The 23,340-nt window shown below is 40.4% G+C and overlaps 1 protein-coding gene across 2 annotated transcripts in view; it reads left to right on the top strand.

The window, feature by feature from the left end:
• Positions 1-7,869: 7,869 nt before the first annotated feature.
• Positions 7,870-23,340, top strand: part of arid2 (AT rich interactive domain 2 (ARID, RFX-like)) — a 51,698-nt gene continuing 36,227 nt past the window's right edge. The window contains exons 1-3 of one of the 2 annotated variants that reach the window (XM_034673124.1): positions 7,870-8,424; positions 8,548-8,641; positions 9,510-9,607. In XM_034673124.1, the coding sequence (XP_034529015.1) occupies positions 8,333-8,424; positions 8,548-8,641; positions 9,510-9,607 (284 nt within the window). In that variant the 5' untranslated portion in view covers positions 7,870-8,332. Of the gene's footprint in view, positions 8,425-8,547; positions 8,642-8,796; positions 9,051-9,509; positions 9,608-23,340 lie in introns of those variants that run through there. The other variant, XM_034673125.1, reaches the window with a different exon arrangement.

Below are 23,340 nucleotides of genomic sequence, written 5' to 3'. Positions count from 1 at the left end.
TGCTTAGACAAATATAACAGCTATGTGACAGGACTACATAAATATTGATGCAATATGTGTGCAATACTGTAGTATAGGTGTACATTTGAGGTAGATGGTAAAAAGTATGTATGAAGTGATATTAATGTTCACACCTTGAGAACTGGGTGCACTTAACCAGCCATAAATAATAAGTATAATGAGTATCAAATGGAAGATTTGTACACTGTGTTTTATTGTCATTGGTATTGCACATACTGCATATAGTTCCTAACACACTCTGAATTAAGAGTTCATCACAGTGACTGGTAAAGGAACTTGTACTTGGGTCTTTTTGTTTTGGTGTACAGTGTGTATTTGTGTCCAGGGTGTGAGGGGTCTGCAGTGATATTACCATCTGACTAGCAGTAGGATGAAGGGCAAGTTGTCCCTCCATCCAGGACTGTTCCTTGTTGTCTTTTCCTGTTCTGTTGGGTGGCAGATATAAACCAAATCAATGCTCTAAATCTGTGACTTATTTGTGAGTTCAGTGGCTGAATGTAGGTAATTCATTGAGTTATTTTCAAGAATACAAGGTACATATTAATTATGAAGTGCAATGAATAGATGCTGTTTGGTGGATCTAGTGGATGATGTTTTGATGACACAGCTCCATGTGAAAGTTTTTTTGGTCAGTACTACATATTATTTTGATATACAGTAGATTTATATTCAGTCGTGCAAAATCTAGTGTTTGGTGATGTTATTGTTTGGGTTTTGTGCTGTTTTTCTGTTTTGCATATATAACATTATATTCATAGTTTTTTTCCATTGAAAAAACATTGCTATACTCTAGATGTTTGTATTTGTGACTCTAAAGAAAATATTCCTGATTCAGTCTCTGACACCGATTGAGGGAAAAGGAAAAAATAAATACAAACAAACAAAATAATAACCGTGAGAAATGTGCTTTCATAGGGACATTGATTACATGCACATCACGTTTATGCATCACAATCAAAAAACTTTTCATGGTTAAGGGAGCAGGTTTACCTTGTTTGTACTTGCTGCTATAATCAGGTCTTACTTTTTAAGGTGCTGTCAATTGTTTGTGTAGTCCCCAGAAGTATCACTGTCAAAGAGTTGTGTAAGATGTCTCATAGTTACCTGAGTTTACATTCCTTCTTGGTACATCTTATTTATTTCCTCAATACAAGACAATGCCAAAAATCATGTAACCACATTCCAAGTGTCTAGCAGTCTATACTTTCTCTGCCCTGCTTAATCACTCTCCCTGAAGTAGGAACATATTCATCTCAAGCGCTGTCTTGCAGGTGCAAAGTGACCATGATGAATGTCCAGTATACAGAGCTTTGTCTCAAGAGGGATCTCTATAGAAGCTTTACGTGACATCAAGTCGACTCTTTCTCCCCAGAATAGCTGGATCATCTGGTATGTCCACATATGTCGTATTCCACAAACATTGAAGAAGTGAACACTACATTCAATACAAAATGTAAACATTATGATTGAGTCAAAGTCCAAATTAAAGACTGAAAAAACAATATATTAAAAGCACAAAAAAGAGTATTAAAAAAATAAGAGTCAGGATAAGTTGCCTGTATTTTCTTTCAGATTTGGTAAAATAATTTGTAACATCTGTTTGTGTTTTAAAGACAGTTCATAATTGTTGTATTAGTTTAGTTCATTTGAAAGGGACAATGCACAACACAACTGCTGAGCCAGTGTTAGCTAAAGTAGCTAATGTACATCTGTGGTCTCTGGGTATTGTGTAAGTTGTGTCAGTTTTAGTGGTGCTTTAAAAAAAATGCTTTTCCCAGTTTCATTTGGACCTACATATTTACATTAAGTACTGTATTAGCCTCAACTTCCATTACCTTTGGAGTAGTCTTTTGTATAACATATAGGTAACATATTCTTTTGGGGTTTGTGTATTTGCACAAAAGGGCTTTTGGCATTTATTATGACAGGACAGCTTCAGAGAGAAAGAAATGCAGGGAGAGAGAGTGGGTAATGTCATGTATCAAATCATGCCAGGACAGGGAATCAATCTTACTAGTGCGACGAGGACATGGGGCGTCAGCTCTACCACCTGATCCACACCAGTGACTCGAGATGATACATTTTGTGGTAATTTGCATTAATAAATTGTCCATATTGGACATATAAGACTAAAAAATTCATATAAAATAGATTTAATGTGGAGGCAAAAGTGTAAAATGTATTTAAAAATATGTACAAAAATCTCTGGAAAATGTTAAAAATATTCTGACTTTGGTTAAAAAAAGAAACAGAGTATGCTTAAAATGCAGTACCAAGTGTGCTGCAGGTCTACCAGCTGCATTAGGATCACTATCATCCCACAGCTCCCTCCCCTAATCTCCCAGCATGCATCACCCTCCAACTGTGACTGTATCCAGTTTAAAATCTCTCAACTGATCCTTCCAAGTACAATATGTTCCTAACGCAATGAGGTGAATCCATCCGCCCATTTAGACGTGATGCATGGCTGCCAGAAGATGGAGCCACTTCCAACCAAATGACTCAACATTACTCCAGTGACACAGGGCCTGAACCTAGGGCGAGGAGGCCACTGAAGAGTGGGGAGGTGTAAGGACGTTACAAGCAGTTAGCTTCCCGCTGGGATCTTTTGTCTGGGGGCTTGGGGACAGCTTGGGCTTACTGGCCCCATTTGCAGCATATGCTATAAGAGGCCTGGCTGTCACATCACATGAGAACCTCTGTGTGATGGCATAACTGACCGGGCAGTTTTCAAGTGTACATTTACAGCCACTGCAAACATTCATCACTCAGTCAATGTTTTTAAATAGTTGTGAAGATGTTCAGGATTAATACTAAAATCAATCTTTTTTTACAAATTTATTATTCTAAATCTTAAATATCCCTTAACATACATACACCTTTGAAATGTTTATATATGCTATAATCTGAGGACCGTCAAATTAATCTGCATGTAATCTTGTTGGGGTGAGTGCATTAATGAATGCCAGTGAAAGATTTATTTGGTACCTCCAGCCCAATAATGTAATCTACTTGAAGTCAGCTGATAGACCATTTTTGACCATCCCCTTTAAAGAAATACCACTGAATTTAGGGCGTCCCTTTTCTCCTATTTAGCTTTATTTTGTAAGAATAGTCAAAAGCTTTGTCTCATAATAAGGGAAATAGGAATCTCTAACATTTACAGATGTTCACCCTAATAATATCTGATGTGGTTGAGTCCAAGTTATTTTTTTCCTCAATCAATAAACTAAATCCATCTGCATCTTTCACTCTAATATTGAACTAGTTGGCCAACATATCATTTATCTAATAAGTATGTTCCTGTAAGTTAAAACCTACAGTGCATTCATACAATGAGACACCATATATGACTACATATAACTTTGAAGTGGATCAAATTCCTCATTCATAAAACAAAGCAACACACACAGTAAAATATGACATATTTATGATACCCAAATGCCTGCACTATGGAATGCCTTAATGCAACACAAGAGGGAGGCTATGGCATTGTCTTGCAGAACCTACATAACATATACAACACTGAGTCCTACCACATCCAGAAATACTCAGATGCTGCTGCTATTGTGGCGTGTATTCGGAATGGACAGGAATCTGAATACAGAGATCTGACAAAAGCCTTCAGGGACTGGAGTCACAAAAACTGCCTCCTACTGAACTCCTCAAAGACAAAGGAAATTATAGTAGATTTCTGAAGATCCAGGCTCTGCCATCAGCTAGTTAACATTCGAGGGGGGGGGGGGCATCGAGGTGGTGCCAACACAAATATCTAGGTGCACACCTGGACAACAAGTTGGACTGGTCCCTTAACACAGATGCATTCTACAGGAAGGGGCAGAGCCGCCTCTTTTTCTTAAGGAGGCTCAGATCCTTAGACATCTGCAGAAAGATGCTGCAGATGTTTTATCAGTCTGTGGTGGCAAGTGTGTTATTCTATGCTGCAGTCTGCTGGGGAAGCAGTATAAAACACAAGGATGCGAGGCGACTGCACAAACTAGTGAAAAGAGCTGGCACTGTGATTGGAACCAGGTTGGATTTACTGGGGGCTGTGGTGGAGAGATGCACACAGAAGAAGCTAGAGGCCATTCTAAATTACACAGATCATCCACTTCACAACTTCTTTGTGGACCAGAGAAACAGCAGCAGTGGACAGCTCATCTCTCTGCGCTGCAGGACTGAGAGATACAGAAAATCATTCATCCCTGCAGCCATTAGGCTTCAGAACTCTCTAGCCAATGGGAGATGAGCTGACAGACACCTGAATTACTTGTTTTATGTGATTTTTATAATTTTATCTGACAGACACCTGAATTTCCCTCTTCGGGGGTGAATAAAGTACATTACATTCCATCCATTCCATATAGTGATGATTTCATGAATGACTTTGCTATTTAAAACTTGTGAAATACAACTTAATCCAACGTTTTAAACACTTTTTTGCATAAACACAGCAGGTAATACTTAATTAGTAGATTACAATACTGCATTGGTAATTTATGACATTGAATGTTGCTACATTATTACAATATGAGCAAAATGTATAATTGGGAATAAGGGAAATACATGAATTGGATATTCGCTGTGTAATGATAATGTTACATTGCTGTAATAAAGTCCTCAAAATGTGAAAAAAAAATAGTCTGACCTTAGCATGTTGCATCCTTCACTCAAATACTGAAATATTTGGCCAACATATCATTTATCTAACAAGTATATTCCTGTAAGTTAAAACCTACAGTGCATCAAGATTATCTATCTTCTATAAATAAGATCTCAGCTTGAAAAATTTATGAAATGTAAAATAAATCTGTTCCTTCTAAATTTAAACTCAAAACAAGATAATTTCAGGATTGTTTGACTTAAAAAGATATTTAAGATGCGTTGTCTTAAAACAAGTCCCTCTATCTTGCTCAAATGTTACTTGTTAAGTAAATGTATCTTAAATCAAGTGGGATAAGACATTTTGACTGAAAAATTAGACAATTTCACTTGGTAAAATTTTTAGTTTTTGCAGTGCAATACTGCAGTGGTAATTTATGACTTTGAATTTTGCTACATTATTACAATACGAGCAAAATGTATCATAGGGAATAAGGGGAATATATTAATGTGACATTCGCTGTGTGATAATGTTACATTGCTATAATAATAAACCCTTTAAGCTCAAATAATAGCACAAAGTTGGCCTTCAGCTTTAGCAACTCATCAACCAGCACATTTGCACAGATATCAGTGGCTTATGTAACACCAATATCATGCTAAAACACGATTAAATAATGTAAATGTGTTTATTTGATCAGCAAACCACCTCCTTAAGCATACAAATGCAAAGGGGTAGTACGCATAGGGTTGCTTGCTAGCATGTTAGCATTATCGACAGCGTGCTTTGAACTGACAAAGGAAGTGCGCTTCAGATTTAGTTTTGGTGGAAATGACCCAGAATGTCGTGTTACATTAGCAGAATCATGTCTACATAATCATTTGATATGCTGGTAGGAGATTTGTTGGCATTATGAGGTAAACTAAGTAGCATTGTAAGCAGTCCCAATGCGGGGTCGAAATCAGACGCGAGTTTGGACGCTGCTACAGCTAGCATCCAAACAATCACAGTGATACGTTTTTCCACTAAAACGGTTTGAAAATGGAGAATAGTCGTGTAGAATAAGATAGGAAATCCTCTTTTAATAAAAGAGGCATGTAGTTAATATAATAGACACAAACTGCTCGGTACATGTTCTTTGTTATGTAGCTGAGCATGCTAACATACGCTGACCGAGCCTGAGCGAGAGCCACTAGTGAGCCCAGAACTCGGCTGACTCAGAGTCCAAACCGGCTCCATGTGGACTCTGGTGTGCCGCCGTTTGTTTCCCAAAAGAGCATAAATTTAGAAAACCACACGCAAGAACACGCACTTTCCCTCTGTCTAGTGTCAATTCTTCAAAATGGGGTCTGCTAACGTACGTCTCCGCCATTTTGTGACAGGTTTTTCATTGAGCAAAGGGGTACGTGTAATGGTTGAATGTGTAACCCCATCAAGAAGAGATCCGCTCGGCAGTTACAGGGAGAAGGGATCAGGAGTAATTTCCAACCATCCCACAGTGAGATAAAAGTCGGTTTGAAGTGGGGAAGCAAGGGACGGGGCTGCACACCACTGTGTGGACTAAATCATTAATTATAAACACAAGAAGTGACTCACCAGAAAATTCAACAAATTATTCTCACAGTTAATAAACAGATTGGACAGATAGACAATTAAGCATCATGTATGCACATTAATCTTAAAACTATTCATTTAAATCTTAAACTTCCCCAAAATGTATATTTTATGTTAAAGTATCACAAATTAAGCTCCAGACACTCAATTGTACGTAATGTTTACAATCAAGAGTTACATCTTTGTTGCTGCTTTTTTAGAATAGAATAGAAAAGAATGTATGTATGTATGTATGTATGTATGTATGTATGTATGTATGTATGTATGTATGTATGTATGTATGTATGTTTTAAAAAAAATGTATGTATTGTTTTTGTTTCATAGCCTTTTGATTGAATGACTGAGAATTGAAGAGTTTGTCTTTTCACACCAAAACTACAAAACTGTTTAGGGTAATTATAAATATACTCCTAATAGAAATACACTACACATGAAACCATTGTGGAAAAATGCTTTTGATGCTGCCAGCTGTAAATACTGATAAATCAGCCCTACTAAATAGTGTAAATGTGTTAAGTGTGTGGTTGCCCTCCATTTTATTCCTTGTTAGGACAACAAGGGAGCTATGTTAACTATTCTTTTAAATCTTAAAAATCCCCAAATTTATATTTTAGGTTAAATTATCACAAATTAAGCTCCACACACTCAATTGTATGTCATGTTTACAATCAAGAGACATCTTTGTTTCAGTTTGTTTTACCTTTCATATCACATGAGACACAGTGGTGTGTCAAAAATAAAGAAAAATAGGCTAGCTATTTAAAAAAAAAAAGTATGTATTGTTTTTGTTTCATAGCCTTTTGATTGAATGACTGAGAATAACAGAGTTTGTCTTTCACACCTTATACAGACTACATTATCTCCTTTTATGTAACAAGGCAAGGCAAGTTTATTTATAAAGCTCCCTTCATACAGAGAACAATTCAAAGTGTTTTACAGAGTTAAAAACAAAAACCAGAACAGTAACAATCAACAAAAACATGGCAAACACTTCAAACATCAACAATTTTATATACGACCAGTTATGTTTGATCTACTCTCTCTCTCTCTCTCTGTACTTATGTAACTAAACGTACATATGAATAGTTTGGGGTCTTATTATTTATTTAAATTAGGAGGTATTATTCTAAATAATCAGCTCCCCCTCACTGCTCTGAAGTCTGTAACTTACAGAGTCTTACTGTCCAGCCGGACACAGAATCACAACTGATCTTGTCTTAACCAAAATGAACCTTTAATCATTTGATTCATCTCAGAACTTCTTCCCAAAGCGATATGTTTTTAAATACTGTTGTGTTTATAAAACTACACAATTGGTTTAGGGTAATTATAAACATACTCCTAATGGAAATACCCTGCCACCTGAAACCATTGTGGAAAAATGCTTCAGATGCTGCCAGCTGTTAACACTAATATATCAGCCCTACTAAATAAATGTGTAAAATGTGTGGTTGCCCTCCATTTTATTCCTGGTAAGGACAACAAGGGAGCTATGTTAATTGGTGTTATCCCCTCCCCCACGGGACATTTCCCTCCTGACCCGTTTTCCAAACAGAGACTTTTTGTCAGACGGTCCCTAAAAAAGAAAACAGTCTCTATTGTTCCAACACCCGCTCTGCTGTGGAGGCTGCAGTACCGCCTGTGTCCGCAGAGGGCGCTGCCCGCATGGCAGGCCGGGCTCCTCCGCGGCCTTCACATCTTTTTGTCTCTGGGTCTCTGGATCCCTCTGCCGCTCTACAGTGTGTGCGATAGCCTCGGAGCTGCGTTTAACACACTGTCAAACCACTCCAAACGAATACAACCGCGACCAAAAGCATTTATTCAACACATCCTGCCATGGCGCTTCTAATCTGCCGGTGAATCGGTCGTATTTGTACCTGCTCGTTGGAACTTAGTCCGGGGTTGAATCGGGCTTTATTCTGTGTGCATCAGTCTTTATTAGCGAGCTGCTGCCGCTCTTCTTGCTATCAGATATTTCTTTAACTTTTTAAACACTCAGCTTCGCGAATGACTGAGCGCCGGCGGAGTATGGGATCCTTGGTGTCTTAAGAAGCGACTGAAGTGGGGTTTAAACCGTTTTTGCATGCAGAAACAATGGCAAATTCGACGGGGAAAAATCTACTAGATCAGCGGAGGAAAGGACAGGCTTTCCTGGACGAGCTGCGGCAATTTCACCAAAGCAGAGGGTGAGATTCGGGCGTCTTTATTCCCAAGAAATACAACTTTAAATCAGCATTGCATGTGACTGCGAGTTAACCTGGAGTGTTATTTAAACAAATATGCTTCTATTTCTTGTCTTATCCTCTCAGATCGCCGTTCAAGACGATTCCTTTCGTGGGTGGGAAAGAGCTGGATCTGAATGCTCTGTATATCAGAGTCGTCTCTTTAGGTGGATTTGCGAAGGTGAGTGGGAACTAAAAGTGTTTTTCCTGCACACTCTGCTGTGTGTGGACTCCACCACTCCACAACTCCCGTGTGGGTTCCCCGGGACAAGTGTGATCCTCCAGAGCAGCGTTAGTGGGTCGGTGTTGGCCTTGTGCTAGTGTGCCATGTCTCTCTATGCAATGTGGAGGCTTCTTGTGTTGTTGTGTGCTGCTTTGAATCGAGAGGCAGAGTGCAGCTGGAGGGACTCGAAATGAGCGGGCACGTTTAACATCGATTATCGGCACGGAGCCCGGCCTGGAGACTCACGGCGGAGGACAGAGCGTGTCCCCGGGCTCTTTACCGGCGGTTTGAACCCAGGGGGGGGGGGGCTTCGGTTCTCAGCCTCGCCATAGCCATCTTTCTTCGGCTTCATGGCTGCTCACAAAATGTAGGCCTCGCAGGGCCTTGTAGTGTATACTGTAAACGGTATCTAAACAGACTCCAAATACAAACGGCTCTCTGAAACTGACTCATTTATATTTGAACAGAAACAGTTTATAGAAGGGTTACCTCTTTAACTTTTAACTTATAAATGTAAAAGTCAAGTTAGCTTGTTAGCTAGAGTGCTAACTAGCCGTTTAACTATAGTATCCTTAAGGGAGTCAGACAATCACTGATAAATGTAAATATGTTCACACAACTGATATTTAAGAAGACAATAAAACCATATTTCACTCTTTTTTTCAGCCACATGGTTAGATAATATTCTATTTTAAATCTCTATTCAGTAGTTTATGAAAGTTATTGATTAGTGGTGCCTCATTGAAGGAACCTGTAGCAGACCAGATGGTTGCATGTGTAACCGCTCTTTTTGTTGTTGTCCTGACCAACTCTCCTCCTTTTTCAGGTCTCAGACAAAAACCAGTGGATTGAACTTGGGGATGAGTTTAACTTTCCAAGGACTTGTTCCAACGCTGCATTTGCTTTAAAACAGTACTACCTTAGGTAAGTAGATCAAACATAATGGGCCGCATATACAATTTAAGTGTTTGTTGTATGTTTTTGTTGATTGTTACTGTTCTGGTTTTTGTTTTTAACTCTGTTAAGCACTTTGAACTGCTCTTTGTATGAATGGTGCTTTATAAATAAACTTGCATTGCCCTGCCCAAGTAGCATGGCCATGCAGCTCTGTGCCTCTCAGGTAGCATGTGGGAAGTGTTTACAAACGTTAAGATGCAGTCAGCAGGATCTGTGTGCTCCCTTCTGCGATGAAGCAGCACGAGTACCACACAGTGACAAGCAGAGGAAGATCTTTAGTATTTACATTTGTCTTAAAGTGGTAGATATGGACTCATTTACCTCTTGCTTAAAATATCAAAACAGCTTATTTGGCTTTTTAAAACCATAGATATCTTCTGAAATATGTCTGCAGTATTTTCACAGTTTTGGAAAGCTACGCTTAAAGAGTATTTTGTCTATAATAGCCCAAAGCCGTAAACTAATGACCGTCTGAAAACGGTAGAGCCACAGGGTGTTGAGTTTTCATTTAGCTCTAATAATTTAGCCGCTCTGGGTGCTGAAATGTGTTCAGCATTCAGCCTCCAAGTCTCAACACAGTCAGCTGCCCGTGGTTGGAGTCTGGTGTTAACGCAGCTCTCCCTAACAGCTGGCACTTGTGGTTTTTAGTTGTTGCTGCCTTTTTCTTTCCCCCCACTACATCATGTAACGATTGTTTGGAGGGCAAGCACCTGCTTGTAGGTGTTTACACTTCTTTAGTAGAGACATGGTTGTATATTCTCATTGATATCATACTGCAGGTTCTGGTTGATATCAGCAGCAGTGGAAAGTTTGATCACTAAGACTTGAAGCTCTTCAAAAGTTAAGGGATAACCATGGACACTTGTGCTGCAGGAGGACGCACCTGAACATATGTAGGCTTTGCAGTGCTGCTAAAGTCAAGTGAGGTCTTTCTGAGTATCATACCGGCTACACACACTTCTAACCAGCTTCACATTTAGGGTAAATACTTTTGTAAAGCCTTTTCTCTGAAGCCGGAGATCATGCAGTTTGGCGAAATGGCCTTCTTGGAAGCTTTGATGGCGTACGAGACACTTCTTTATTTTATTTCTTTGAGTCAAATGGAGCAAAGGTGTTCATCTTATTCATTTAGGACATTTTCTCCTCTCAGATAAAACGGCAACATGCAGAGTGTGTTTCTCAGTCCCTTTCTAACAGGCTTAGCTTTGAGATTACCAAAAATATCTGTCACAGAAAGTGAACTAATGATCTGATTTGTTGAGCCTCCACAAGACTTAAAGGCAACAGATTCTGAGGCGGCCCTGTGGCTTATTAATTTGTGTCAGGAAGCGGTTCATAAATACCAGCAGGTGGATGATATATTATTCTGCAGATGACAAGATGAAGCTGGAGATTATACAGAGCCGTTAACATTGCTTCTTATGAGAGGCATGAACTGCTCCCCCTGAAATCTTCACCTGTGGATGAGCGAAGGAGGCCCATAAGCAGAGTGGATATGCTGACTATCACACTCGAGCTGCAACAGCCGTTGGAGCTACTCTGTAAAGTTTATCTAAGGCAGTTCAGCGTGGTGAATGTCAGAGGCAGCAGGAAGACAGACTTGTCTTGCCTCAACTAGATACAGAGCCTACCTGGCCTCCTCTCATGCTGTTTTTTTCTGCTGACAAAGTGTGATAGCAATAATGAGGCTTTTTTTTCCCATGCAGGAGTTTAGAGTGTGATTACTGTGGAGGGAAATGTTCACTTTGCCCTCATGCGGGGAGTTCAAGGGTCACAGTCAGTAACACAGTGGCTGTGCTCTCACTGGAACTGGTTCGGATTCAGTGTCCAGCTCGAGGACACTTAAGCTGGGTGGATGTTTGCTAATATCAGGTGTTAAGCTTTATTATCCAGTTGAATGACCAACTGTGAACTGCCTGGGCATTCCTAAGCTGTTAGTGCTGTTTAAGGACATCGTCACACATGTACTGTCAACCTAAATGATAGATGGACCTGGTTTTTGTCGGGGTGATCGGGCGTTTAGTAAGAAACATTTTGTCTTCATTGTTTCATGTGTGCTGCCTTTTCACTCTGGAAAAAACAGCAGATATTTCTTTCATGCTTTAACATTGATCTGAAAGACAAACTTTATCAGAATGCATATTTAATTGTTGCAACCAGAAGCTGATTACTTTTTACAGCCTGTTCAGGCTGCACAAAATAGTTTGCATCATCTTGTTTAAATTGATAAAAGAAAAACAAAGCTGGAGTGTAACGTACAGTATGTACGAAACATTCTTTACATTTGAGATGTTTGGATTCTAGAGATGACACGCATTGGTAAGTCATCCAAGATATGAAATCTCAGTAACAACCCATGAAGGTACTGGTCTTGTTTTTCAGAAAACTATTAAAAAAACTCCGCCAACAAAAACGATCATATCTCAGAACCTGTCAAGAGTACATGGTTCAAAACACTCTTGGAGGCTTAGAAAATGTGATGTTTTTATTTCTAGACTATGACTCCGTTAAGAAGATTAGGGTGTTTCTTGTGTGCTCTAATCTAATGAAAATACACACCTGAAATTGATATTTTCTATTTTATAAAACATCTTAATAGTCACCTTTTTTTTTTCTTCAACATACACTACCAGTCAAAAGTTTTTAATTATATATTTTAATTATTGTAAACACTAGATTAATACTGAAGACATCAAAACTATGAAAGAACATATATGGAATTATTGAATGAACAAAAAAATGTTAAACAAATCAGAATATGTTTTATATTTTAGACTCTGTAAAGTAGCCCCCTTTTTCCTTCATGACAGCTTTGCACACTCTTGGTATTCTCTCAGTCTGCTTCATGAAGTGGTCTCCTGGAATGGTTTCTAATTAACATGAGCCTTGTCAAGAGTTCATTTGTAGAATGACTTGCCTTCTTAATGTGTTTGAGACCATCAGTTGTGTTGTTCAGAGGTAGGGTTAGTACACAATGGATAGACCTATTTGACTACTGTTGTAATCAAGATTATGGCAAAACCAGATTATTTCATAGTTTTGATGTCTTCAGTATTAATCTACAATGTTGAAAATAATTGAAATAAATAAAAAACATTGAATGTGAAGGTGTGTCCAAACGTTTGACTGGTAGTGTCTGTTTTATTTTATTTTTTATCATTTTCAGAACAAAACAACCAAATTCAAGGCTCGTTTTGTGTACGTAGCAGATTTTCAGACAATGATATGTACAGTCACCCCTTCCCCCAAGCACAGAAAAGAACAAATGATAAATAAATTAAATATTAATAATAATAATAGCAGACCTTTGACTCAAAAAGGCATGACACATGTAAAAAAGTAAGATTAGCAAAGATAAAAGAAAGAAAGTATTAGCGCATAAGTCATCCTCCAACTCCTTTCCATGAAGAACGCATGAATAGTGATATTGGATGCGTCATCCCTTATGTAGTTCTAGGCCCAGTTTTCTTCCACTCTGAAGGGTACTGTCCAGGGCGTAAAATTAACGTTTTACCTCTTCTGCCATTGGTTAGTGACCTCCCAAAATGTACCAGCCAAAAATATTTATTTGATTTAAAAGTATTACCATACATTTTTATTATGAAAAATCCAACTTAAGCATCACTTAAAGAATACAGTTATGTACAGATAAAATCAGATTATTGCTATTTTATTAGGTTATACTTCATTTCAAGGTGACTGCTGCATCATCATGCATTAGAAATATCCATAAGTGCTGTCTGTCTGTTCCTCTTCTCGATGGTCTCCTGCCTCTTTGTTTATCCTTTTTGTTTGTGGTGGCTTCACGCCGGGAATGTGTGGCCACATCTTCCTCGAAACGCTCTTCCCGCCGTGCTTCTTCAAGCAAAGGGAATGAATAGAACTCCAGTAGCTGACGCCACGCCGCTCCTGACGTACCAAATCACAACACAAGTACAGCGCGCCGCGAGGGTCAAAATAGCCTGACAGTCGGCAGAAATGGGCGAAAGTATGAAAACAAAATCTCACATGCAATACAACATTTTCCATCAGCCACTGGCGGGGGTGTGTTTTTGTTTTACACGCCGAACACATTTTTTGCCCGTCATTGGCGCTTGGTGGGTCACGGGTGTTAATTTTACTCCCTGGTACTGGCCTTTCAACAGTGTATGTTTGAGATCTGAAGGTAAATAATCCTGGACAGGATCTTAACCAACCTTTTTTATTGTTAGCAGAAAACCTTTAACCCAAAGCTTACAGACTCAAGGGATTTGAAGTAGAAGACACTGGGTGATCAGATTTGTGGAAATCTAGGTTTATTAGTCCAACTTCTGGGAGCATCTAGTCCTGATCCCTTTCTTAGACCAGATTGTGTTAACATGAGTCACTAAAGACCCTCTTTCTGCAGCCATCACACTCTTCTTTCTTCTGTACAGGATAGCCTCTCTGTTGACCAAGTTTCTCAGGCTGAATGAAACAGTTGCCCGTGCTGTGTCCCCCTGGTCAGCACTCTCCGCTCAGAGCAGAGTAATAAGCAGTGCTGAAAGTTCAGTGCCAGCTCCTGCTGCTGTGTGTTTGATATCCCAATGTCACTTGGTAATAAGTGAGCAACGCTTGCCAGAAACAGTTTTCCAGCTCGTTTTGAACTTGTTGAAGCGCTGCTTTGACATCAGTCCTACCAATGGTGCTGATTTTATTTCAGCAACAGAGGGAGGGAAGATTCAGAGTCTGGATCAAAGCTCTGGCATCAAATCCCACTGTCACACCGAGGGCAGAACGGCTCTGCTTTTGGCTCCATTAATAAGATTCAGGCAAAAAAAAAAAGAAGCATACATTTGAATGAAGTCTTGGAGCGTGAGAGTGGGAGAGTTATTGATTTGTAGAGACGTACAGTAAGATGTTGCCAAACGGAGAACTGCTGATTATAAAGGGCATCTGTTCAATAAAACCATGAACATGAAAAGAACCTTTTTTGTTATCTTCCAAAAAACAGAGGAAAATTATTAAACTGAATTAACAGTTAAGCAACCAGATACTTTCCTCTTTAGATTTCCTCATTGCAGCACAGATTTATGAGCTACATGTGCGCTGTGTTCCAGTGGATTGGGTTAAAGTCACTCATGGCTGCTTCCAGTTTCCCCGTGGCTACACTGATTTGGGTGATTCTCAGTCAATACTGCTTCCCATCTTGGTGCCTTCCCTCTCCTATTAGTACCTTCATATGATTTGAGAGCAGTTTGTATTCGGATCTCTTCCCTCGTGGGGGTAAAGGAGTCCTGATTTCTCACTAAAACACCGTCCTGACTGTCTGGGCACACACTGTAATTTGAGAGTGAATGAAAGGCGTAGAAAATAAGGCCTCCAGTGTTTTGCTACAGCCTGTGTGACTTCTTTCCTAAACTGCAGCTCCCTGAACACAGGCGCCAAGTCAGGTGACAGATACCCTTGTTCAACCTTTTTTTGACCTCTCGGCTGCATCCCCACTGAGAGGAAATCAGGCACAGGAGGGAATGACATCTAGGAACTGCTCGCTTTACTCTGTGTGAACTCAAATCTGTCATCTGTTGTCCTGATGAGGTTTGTACTCGTGGTCAGAAGTGCATATTAAAAGGAAAAGGAACATGAGAAGTGTTAACCCAAACCCTGCACACCGTGAGTTCAATGTTTTAGATGAATCCATGATTAGTGTAACTAAAGTCTGGGTCACATTTACCTCCTGACCCATGCTCTATAATAAGCAGGTTAGTCTTTGTGCTCCACTGTCCACAGTGATTACAGAAACAGAAACCGGCTCTTCACTCTACCTGTTTCTGCTGAATCCTCCTCTAAGTAATCTGTGTATTCTAGAGTTGAAACGCTGCTTCCTGCACAGCAAAGTTATTACACCACAGCGTCATCTGTCACTGTAACTGTCTGCGCTGTAGAAAGCAGGTGCAATCAGATTTAATCATTTCTGCTGATATTTGAATGATTCACATTTCAATATCTATCATCTCTAACGGCACTAGTCTCTCCTGTTTCTCTCGACTTTGACTCACTTGTCAGGCCATTTTGAATTCTAATGACCGCAGCAATTAGATTGTAATGTAGTAGTCATGTGAATGGTATGGCACACTTTCTTTTATTTGCAGCCAGCTGCATGTGGATTATAATTAACAGTATTTAAGCCTCATTTCATCATCAAAATGTGAACTCATTTTCAGCTTGAACCTCACCTCTGCCTCTGAGCTCAGATGTGTGTAGGTTTGCCAATCTGAAGCCCCTTTGTATTGCATGTTAAAAACAGGACTGTTTGTGCCTTGTCTGTAGTTTAACACTCAGGGTGAAGTCTCTTTGTTGCTGAGGTAAAATAAAAGTATTCCATAAAATGTTCAAAAACTAATATTAAACCAGCGTAATAAATCAAATCAAACAAAGACATGTATCTGTATTTGTACCAGTGAAACAGAGAACAAAGCATTTTAATTGGACCAGGGTTTAACACAGCGCTACATGCCTTTTCCTTTATATCTCAACCAAAGAGACATGGCTCTCCTGGTATTAAGGGTTGTCATGATACTAGAATTTGAATTTGAATATGATGCGAGTAAAAATCAAACAATATTAAAACCTAATAGGGATGGGCATTTCAAGCCAAAATACTATTCGATAATATTTGGCATCTATTTTACAATTATTTGAATAATCACCCCCACCCCACACACAAAAGCGCACACACACCTGTCCCATTAACGTCCCGTTTGTTTGGCAGTCTCGTTAACCAGCAGCAGGACGAGGTGCTGCTAGTAGCGGGCGTCCGTCTCCATCTTTATGTCAGTGTTTCTGTGACGTGGTGGGGCGTGTGTGTTAACATTTTGTTTACATGCTCAGTCTCTGGAAATACGTGTGTAGTAGTGTGAGATTCAGAAAGGGAAAAAAATCATTGCTACGGTCTCTTATGTTTTCTTCTTTTTCGCTATTTAATGCAGTTAGCATTCTTCTTCTTTGGTTTTCTAATGCGGTTAGTAAACACGCATAAGACGCTCTATAGCCACCGTCTGGCTGGAATACTGTATTGCAACCAGGCATCGGTAAAACGATGAAAAACTAATCATAAAATGAGAAAATATTCAAAGTAACTCTTCAATTTTTACAAAGTGAATGAATATTCGAATATTCTATTGCCCATCCATAATGGGCTAATTTTTCTATCTGCACACACTGTACGGGGGGATTATTTTTCAATGTAACAGTTCAGAAGTTATTAAGATTACGAGTTTTACCCAAAAAAGGACATGACTGATGGGCGGGAACACACAGCTGCTGGCTAGGAGGCTCAAACCCCGCCTCTTTGATGTCCGCATTACCAATATAGCTCCCGCTGACAATTGGCTTCAAAACAGCTCTTCAGGAACAGATGGGTGACGTCACGGACACTACGTCCACTATTTATACTGTCTATGCCTATAACACACGCTCCCTCTTCACTTTCTCTTTGGTTTGACCACCACCACAGCTCTCTCTTAAACGGCAACCTCTGGCCTTAAAACATGAGGCCAATACGGAAATTCCCAAAACTGCAGTTCCCCCAGTGTCCACTTGAGGCTGGCTCTGAAAGCAATGAAAGCCACATACACACCCATTAAAAAAAAAGCCAATCTTAAGAGCTAAAAATAAACAGCCAGGTAAAAAAAAAGTTCTTCCAACTCATTAGTTGTAAAGATATTAAAGTTAAAGTTTTGCATAATTAGGTGCATGGCTGAGAGGCGGGCACATTGTAGCTGTTAAAGAGGATGCAATAGGGACGAATGATTGCTCTCCAGACCAGAATTATGTGACAGATCAGTAACTGTAGACACAAAGTAGTGCAGCCTATCACTTAACTCGCTAGCAATAAAATATTTACCTTCAACTTTTAAACACTTTTATATATTCTAAAAAATTTTAAAAAATTGTTTCAGTAATGGTCTGACAGGGCCTTGGCGCCCCCTACTGACCAACAGCCACTCATGGAAATTGTCTTCCAGCAGGCATTGAAAGTTATCTGAGGTCTGTTTCATCTGTCATCAAATCTACTCATCTCTTTAAGTTAAATTTAAAGTATAAATTGACCAACTTTGTGGTCTGAATCTTGGCTTTCATGTGATGGTCACAAACCCGTCTCGAGTCTGTCTGTAGTCGTTCTTCCTCTCATCTTGAAGTTCAGATAAACGGTAATCAGATATGCTTTCAAAATAAAACTCTGTGGTCTTGTCTCATGCAAACGGTAAAACTCGATGATGTGAACGTGAAACTGGGTGAACTCTCCAACACCAACAGGAAGCAGCAAAGTTAACAGATAGTGCACATGGAGAGGACTCACCACAATGCATGGCACACTGACTCTGCAGAGCTGGGTGATCTCTAGCTGTTAGGACAGGGTGCTTTGGTCAGTGCTGAGTGCTTTATTTTAATTTAATACCTGAGAAATAATCTCAACATGATTGTAGTTTTGAAAAGGTGTCAGATAGATACTCAGTCTTTACAAAATCTTACACCCTGTGACTAGTTTATTTATAGATGCAAGCAGATGTCGGACTTGAGTTTCTTTAAAAGCCTTTTCAAAGCCAGTGGTTCATCGCAGACTCGGTAAAGAACAAAATGTAACATTTCAGACTGAATAAAAAAGACAAACAGTCATTAAAGTGCTGCTCAGCCTATCTCCACAGACTCCTCTCACTACCTTTTTCTGCTCGGCTGGTGCTAATCTTAACACCTGTTTATGAGATTATTCTGGGTAACACGCTTGTTGGTCCTGCTCTGCTTCCTGTGTCTGCCGACAGACTCTCTCGCTCATCTGAAACATCTGGATGAAGTGGCCTTTGATCTGGCTTGCATTAGCCGTGTTTGTATTCCCCCGCCTCGTCCGAGCTGCTTCTCAGACTATAGAGATGCTCCGATGATGAGCTGTCGTGGATAAAGCCAAGGCTGTGTGGAGTGGACTGTCTGTCTCTTTTTTATACAGCATAATAAAAGAGCGGTCCAGCTAACTTGCTATCAAAAATGCCATCTGAAGGCTCCTGAGACTTTGTGTGTTTTGCCTGTCTGTAATTTGACCTGCCCTGCAGCACTGTTGGCCACCACTGATAGCCTAATCTCTGTCTCTCAGTCTCCATGCTAACTAGCAGATGGACAAATCTGCCTTGTACTTGACATTGAACCTAGAATTTGGCTTTTCCACTTCATTAGACAGATGATGTGGTTCAAATGTTTGCCCTGGGTGTTTCAGAGGCTGCAGCTCTTTAGTAGAAGTAGAATAGCTCTTCTTTGTAAGTGGATTTTAGGTATCACTGGGGCTTGTTCTCTGAATTTGACCATTTCCAGTAAGACACATCAGTTTATTGATCAGTGTCCAGGAGAGCATTTCTGATGTTTTGTTAAAGCAGATTATGTATTTGAATGTGGCCATTCATTTGCCACTAACGTAACATCACTCAGATACAATGTATTATCTTTCTTAAAGCTGGGGTAAGTAGTCAGATTTAGATCCCCTTTTTGTTATACTGGTTAAAATGATCTTTATGTCCCGATGGCAATCAATCATAGACTGAAAAAATAATGGACGTAGTGTAAATGACGTCACCAATCAGTTGCTGAGCGCTGTTTTGAAGCCATGCGTCGGCGGGAGCCATATTGGTAATGCTGAACTCAACCAAACTTAGTGTGAGGTAAAGAGGCGGGGTTTGAGCCTCCTAGACAACAGCTATGTGTTCCCACCTGTCAGTCAAGTAAGTCATGTCCTTATTTGGGGAAAAACTCGTAATCTTAATATCTTTTGAACCGTTGCGTTAGATAAAAATTCACCCCCGTACAGTGTGTGCCGATAAATTAGCTACTTAGAGCCAAGCTGTTTTTTGAACCAGGCTGTAAACATGTTTATTTTTGCTGTAAACATTGTCTATTTGAATTGGTGTGTATGTGGTTTCCAGTGTTTCTGCAGCCAGCCTCAAGCGGATGATCGATGAATTGCAGTTTATAACACTTCCGCATGGGCTTCATATTTTGAGACCGGAGGTTGTGTCAAACAAACTGTAGCGGCCCCTTTTGAGAGCGACACAGAAACGCCAAAAGGTGGTGCAGGACGTTAAAGCTAGGGTTGGTAGTCACGAAAAACTAGCATGAATTTGAATGTAGCATTTCCTCAGGACTCCGTCTAACCCCCCCCCCCCTCCCTACGGAGCTCCTCCAAAACAACGCCCCCACTCACATGCACGAGCGCCGCTGATTCGCGACCATATGATGGTGACTGATTCAAAACCGGTTCTCAGCACATGGTTTGTGTTTTGCACTACGTCAACTCATGTCTCACTCAGCGGTAAGAAAACACCAAAACATTCTCATAGTGAAAGTTAAAAACACAAACAAACATACGCTCTGCAGGAGGCGGGCAGAAAGGCAGGACAGGATTTGATTGGTTTCATCATTTGGCTCCTGATAGCAGGGATTGGTTGGTGTTTTCCCAGGTTTACTCCGGATGTAGATAGCAGCTTTTTCACTATTTTTTTAAGAACACATGTATTGATTGCCATCGGGACATAAAGATCATTTTAACCAGTATAACAAAAAGTATATCTAAATCTGACTACCAACCCCAGCTTTAATGTTTGATGACAATCTACATGTGTCTTCTGGCTGGTGCCCTGAGTTTCAGTGTTTTCTGCATGGATTTCAATATTTTGCAAAAACATGATTTGCCGGTAGAAAAGTGTGTTGACCTATCAGTGTTGCATGTAACAATAAAACTCTCTGACTCCAGTTAGCAGTTTGGCCTCGCTGCAGGAACAGCCTGAATGAAGAGGAATCTTAAATGCACTGCTGAGGTGTCAACTGTCACGAGTGCAGATCAGTGCAGCCCGGCTCTGCTCCTCTTTTAAATCTGAAAGCTAAATGTTGGACAAGATTGCCAGCGCTCATGAAAGCACCTGGTGCCAGGCAACACTACAGCTGGAGTTGCATCTACTGCCTGACCAGGTTTTTGGGACTGAGATGGATTTTAGATGGATAATATGGCAACAGATAAAACACAAATGTAGTTGGAAGGCATTAGCTGATTTTATACTTTATAAAGAATGCAGCATTATTTAATATTGGCAGCCAGTTATCGTGCACAACACTGTCTGTCTGGCTGGGTCTGCTGCAGACAGTGTTGCAAGTGTTATTACGACATAGACCAAGAGTGCAGTTTTAATTTGGCCCATATTGGAGCACTTATTACAATGTTGTTATGAGCTTGTCCCGGCTCAACAGTGTTGTTTTCTTCAAGGTTTTTAGAGTCTGTATTGTCAATCTTTCTCTGACCCTCACATCTTAGGCTGAAGCATTTAATTCTATCCATTGAGCGCTGAAGCCTCGTCTGTGGATTTCACTTTGACCTTTTTCCACCCCCGTCCTCAAAATAAAACATCCTTATTTTGAGTTATTGTTCAGTATTTTTTTTTTGCAGGATGCTGTAGCTTCACACTTTGAAGCAATATTTCCAAGACCAACATGGTTCAAGAAAAGCATCTTTTTTTTTTTGACTAGTACCACGTGTTAGTGGTGATAAAACTGTCCCCAAAAGCTTGGGTTGAACCCAGGAAGTGCTGCTGACAACCGAGTTACCACGCTGTAAGATGAGCCAGACTGATAAGTGAAGTGGAAATGCTTAAAATTCTGAAAGTCTCATTTGTTTAAGCATCACTTCTATTTCTGTGCTAACCTTTTCATGAACACTTGACTCTTCCTTTGCTCTTACTCGAGCCTCAGGAATCCCATGACAGGACACAGGGTCATTTCCTTTCATGCATATGCTTTATCAGTCTATGGGGACTCCAGATTAGCTTTTGGGCGGCAAATGGTCCATTTTGTCATCGTGAGTATTTTCTGAGTTGGCTCTGCTGTCAGTTAACGCTCATGTAATTATTGACAAAGCAAACCAGTCCTCAGCCTGAGTCTGACAAACATGTCTGTTTGGGTGTGTTTGCATGACTTCGTCCAAGTCCAGCAGGGGGCAATCAACTCCAACACAGTCACACACACATGACGGCATCTGCCTCATGTGAGTAATTGAAGCCAGGAGTAACTGCACACAAGACCGTAAATAACATGATAATCATGACAGAGGCTATTTGCAGCTCCTATTGCTGGTGATTAGCCCTCATTCCCTTTGGTTCCCCACCCTTTGCTCTTATTTTGGAGGGGAAACACACCTCATTGTCGGTGATACACACACCTCCCTGAACAGTTGTAGTTAACGATGAAAGCCCTGTGGTTTCTACTCGCCCTGTGGCTCTTATCGAGTAGGAGGGGATTGATGTTCCTCTTATCGTGCATGTATGAAAAAAGGGGAAGTGCAGACGTGAGCAGCTGCAGTTCACCCCCCTCCCTCCCCTCCTCCCTGCTTCATGCCCCCACCCGTCTTTACCCTCAGCCTCTTCTTCGCCTGTGTCCAGACAGCGGTTGATGACGCCGCAGTCAGGGACTGGGGGCCTATCTCAGCCGCTCTCACACTCCCTCACTCCCTCCCTCTCTTTCTCACTTGCTCTACAAATGAAGGCTGAGTGTATTTATAGTCCGGCGTGTCACCCGGCAGCCAGCGGACGGGGGATTACCTTGGCCACGATGAACAAGCGGGGCCTCATTCAGAAACGGGCGCTCTGTGACTCACAGCCACACAGGCTGGGTTCACCACACTATCACAGCTGAGGTATTTTACTGCGTGTGAGTGTGTTTGTTTGTCTCGCAGGTTTGTCAGCATTAGCATAGGATGTTACTAAATCCAAGAAAGCTTGAATTAATATTTGTTGCGTGCTCATGGAGACATTTCTTCTCAAACTTTTTGCGAATGTGAGAATGATTCCAGTTAAAGTTGAGCTGTTAGCTTGATGTGAGCTCACAGCTGTTTGTGTTGTAGCAAGTTCTCTGGTTCGTACTCCAGGCTGTGATGATAAGAAGTCTTTTTATTCACATAACCTCGTATACATGTTTGTAGTGGAAGTAGTTTTATCTAAACCAACTTCCTGGACCTCCTGATAAGCTAACCCTGAAATGAGTTGATCAATGAAACGAGATGTTTCAGATTGATTTGAAAGTTTTTTTTGCATATCTTGTTTTTCTTCTGAGTTTGGTGTGGTGAACAATCATCTTTGAGTTTGAAAACTGCTTAAAAATCAACACTGTTCTTTTTTGAAGACATTTTTTGCTCACTCAGTCGTAACACTGGCTCCTACAAAGGCTGTCTGCTTATCTCATGTTATGCAGTTCTCGTTTTCAGCCACGGCATGTAAGTGAGTCAGTCTTCACTTTGAACTTTCAAACCCTTTCCAAACACCACAGTCTTTTGAGAAGAGGTTTCCTAGTGGGGATGGGCATTTCAAGCCAAAATACTATTTGATTATCATTAGCATCTATTCGACGATGATTTGATTAACCACCCCACCCTCACTATCTTTATGTCGGTGTTTCTGTGACGCAGCGTATGTGTGTGTGTGTTTACATTTTACAGCCATGCTCAGTCTCTGGAAATCAGTGTGTAGTAGTGTGAGATTCAGAGTTGGAGAAAATCGCTGTCGCTCATGTTTTCTTCTTCTTTTGGTATTTAATGCAGTTATCATTCTTCTCCTCCTCCTGTTATTTAATGCGGTTAGCAAGCAGATTTAAGACGCTCTATAGCCACCGTCTGGCGGGAATACTGTTTCTCTTGTCACATATCTGCAACAAGTGCA

The sequence above is a fragment of the Notolabrus celidotus genome, chromosome 21 (genome assembly GCF_009762535.1).
Source record: "Notolabrus celidotus isolate fNotCel1 chromosome 21, fNotCel1.pri, whole genome shotgun sequence".
Classification (NCBI taxonomy): domain Eukaryota; kingdom Metazoa; phylum Chordata; class Actinopteri; order Labriformes; family Labridae; genus Notolabrus; species Notolabrus celidotus.
The sequence above is the reverse complement of the archived record's forward strand: the minus strand, read 5'-3'. Positions and strand labels throughout refer to the sequence as shown.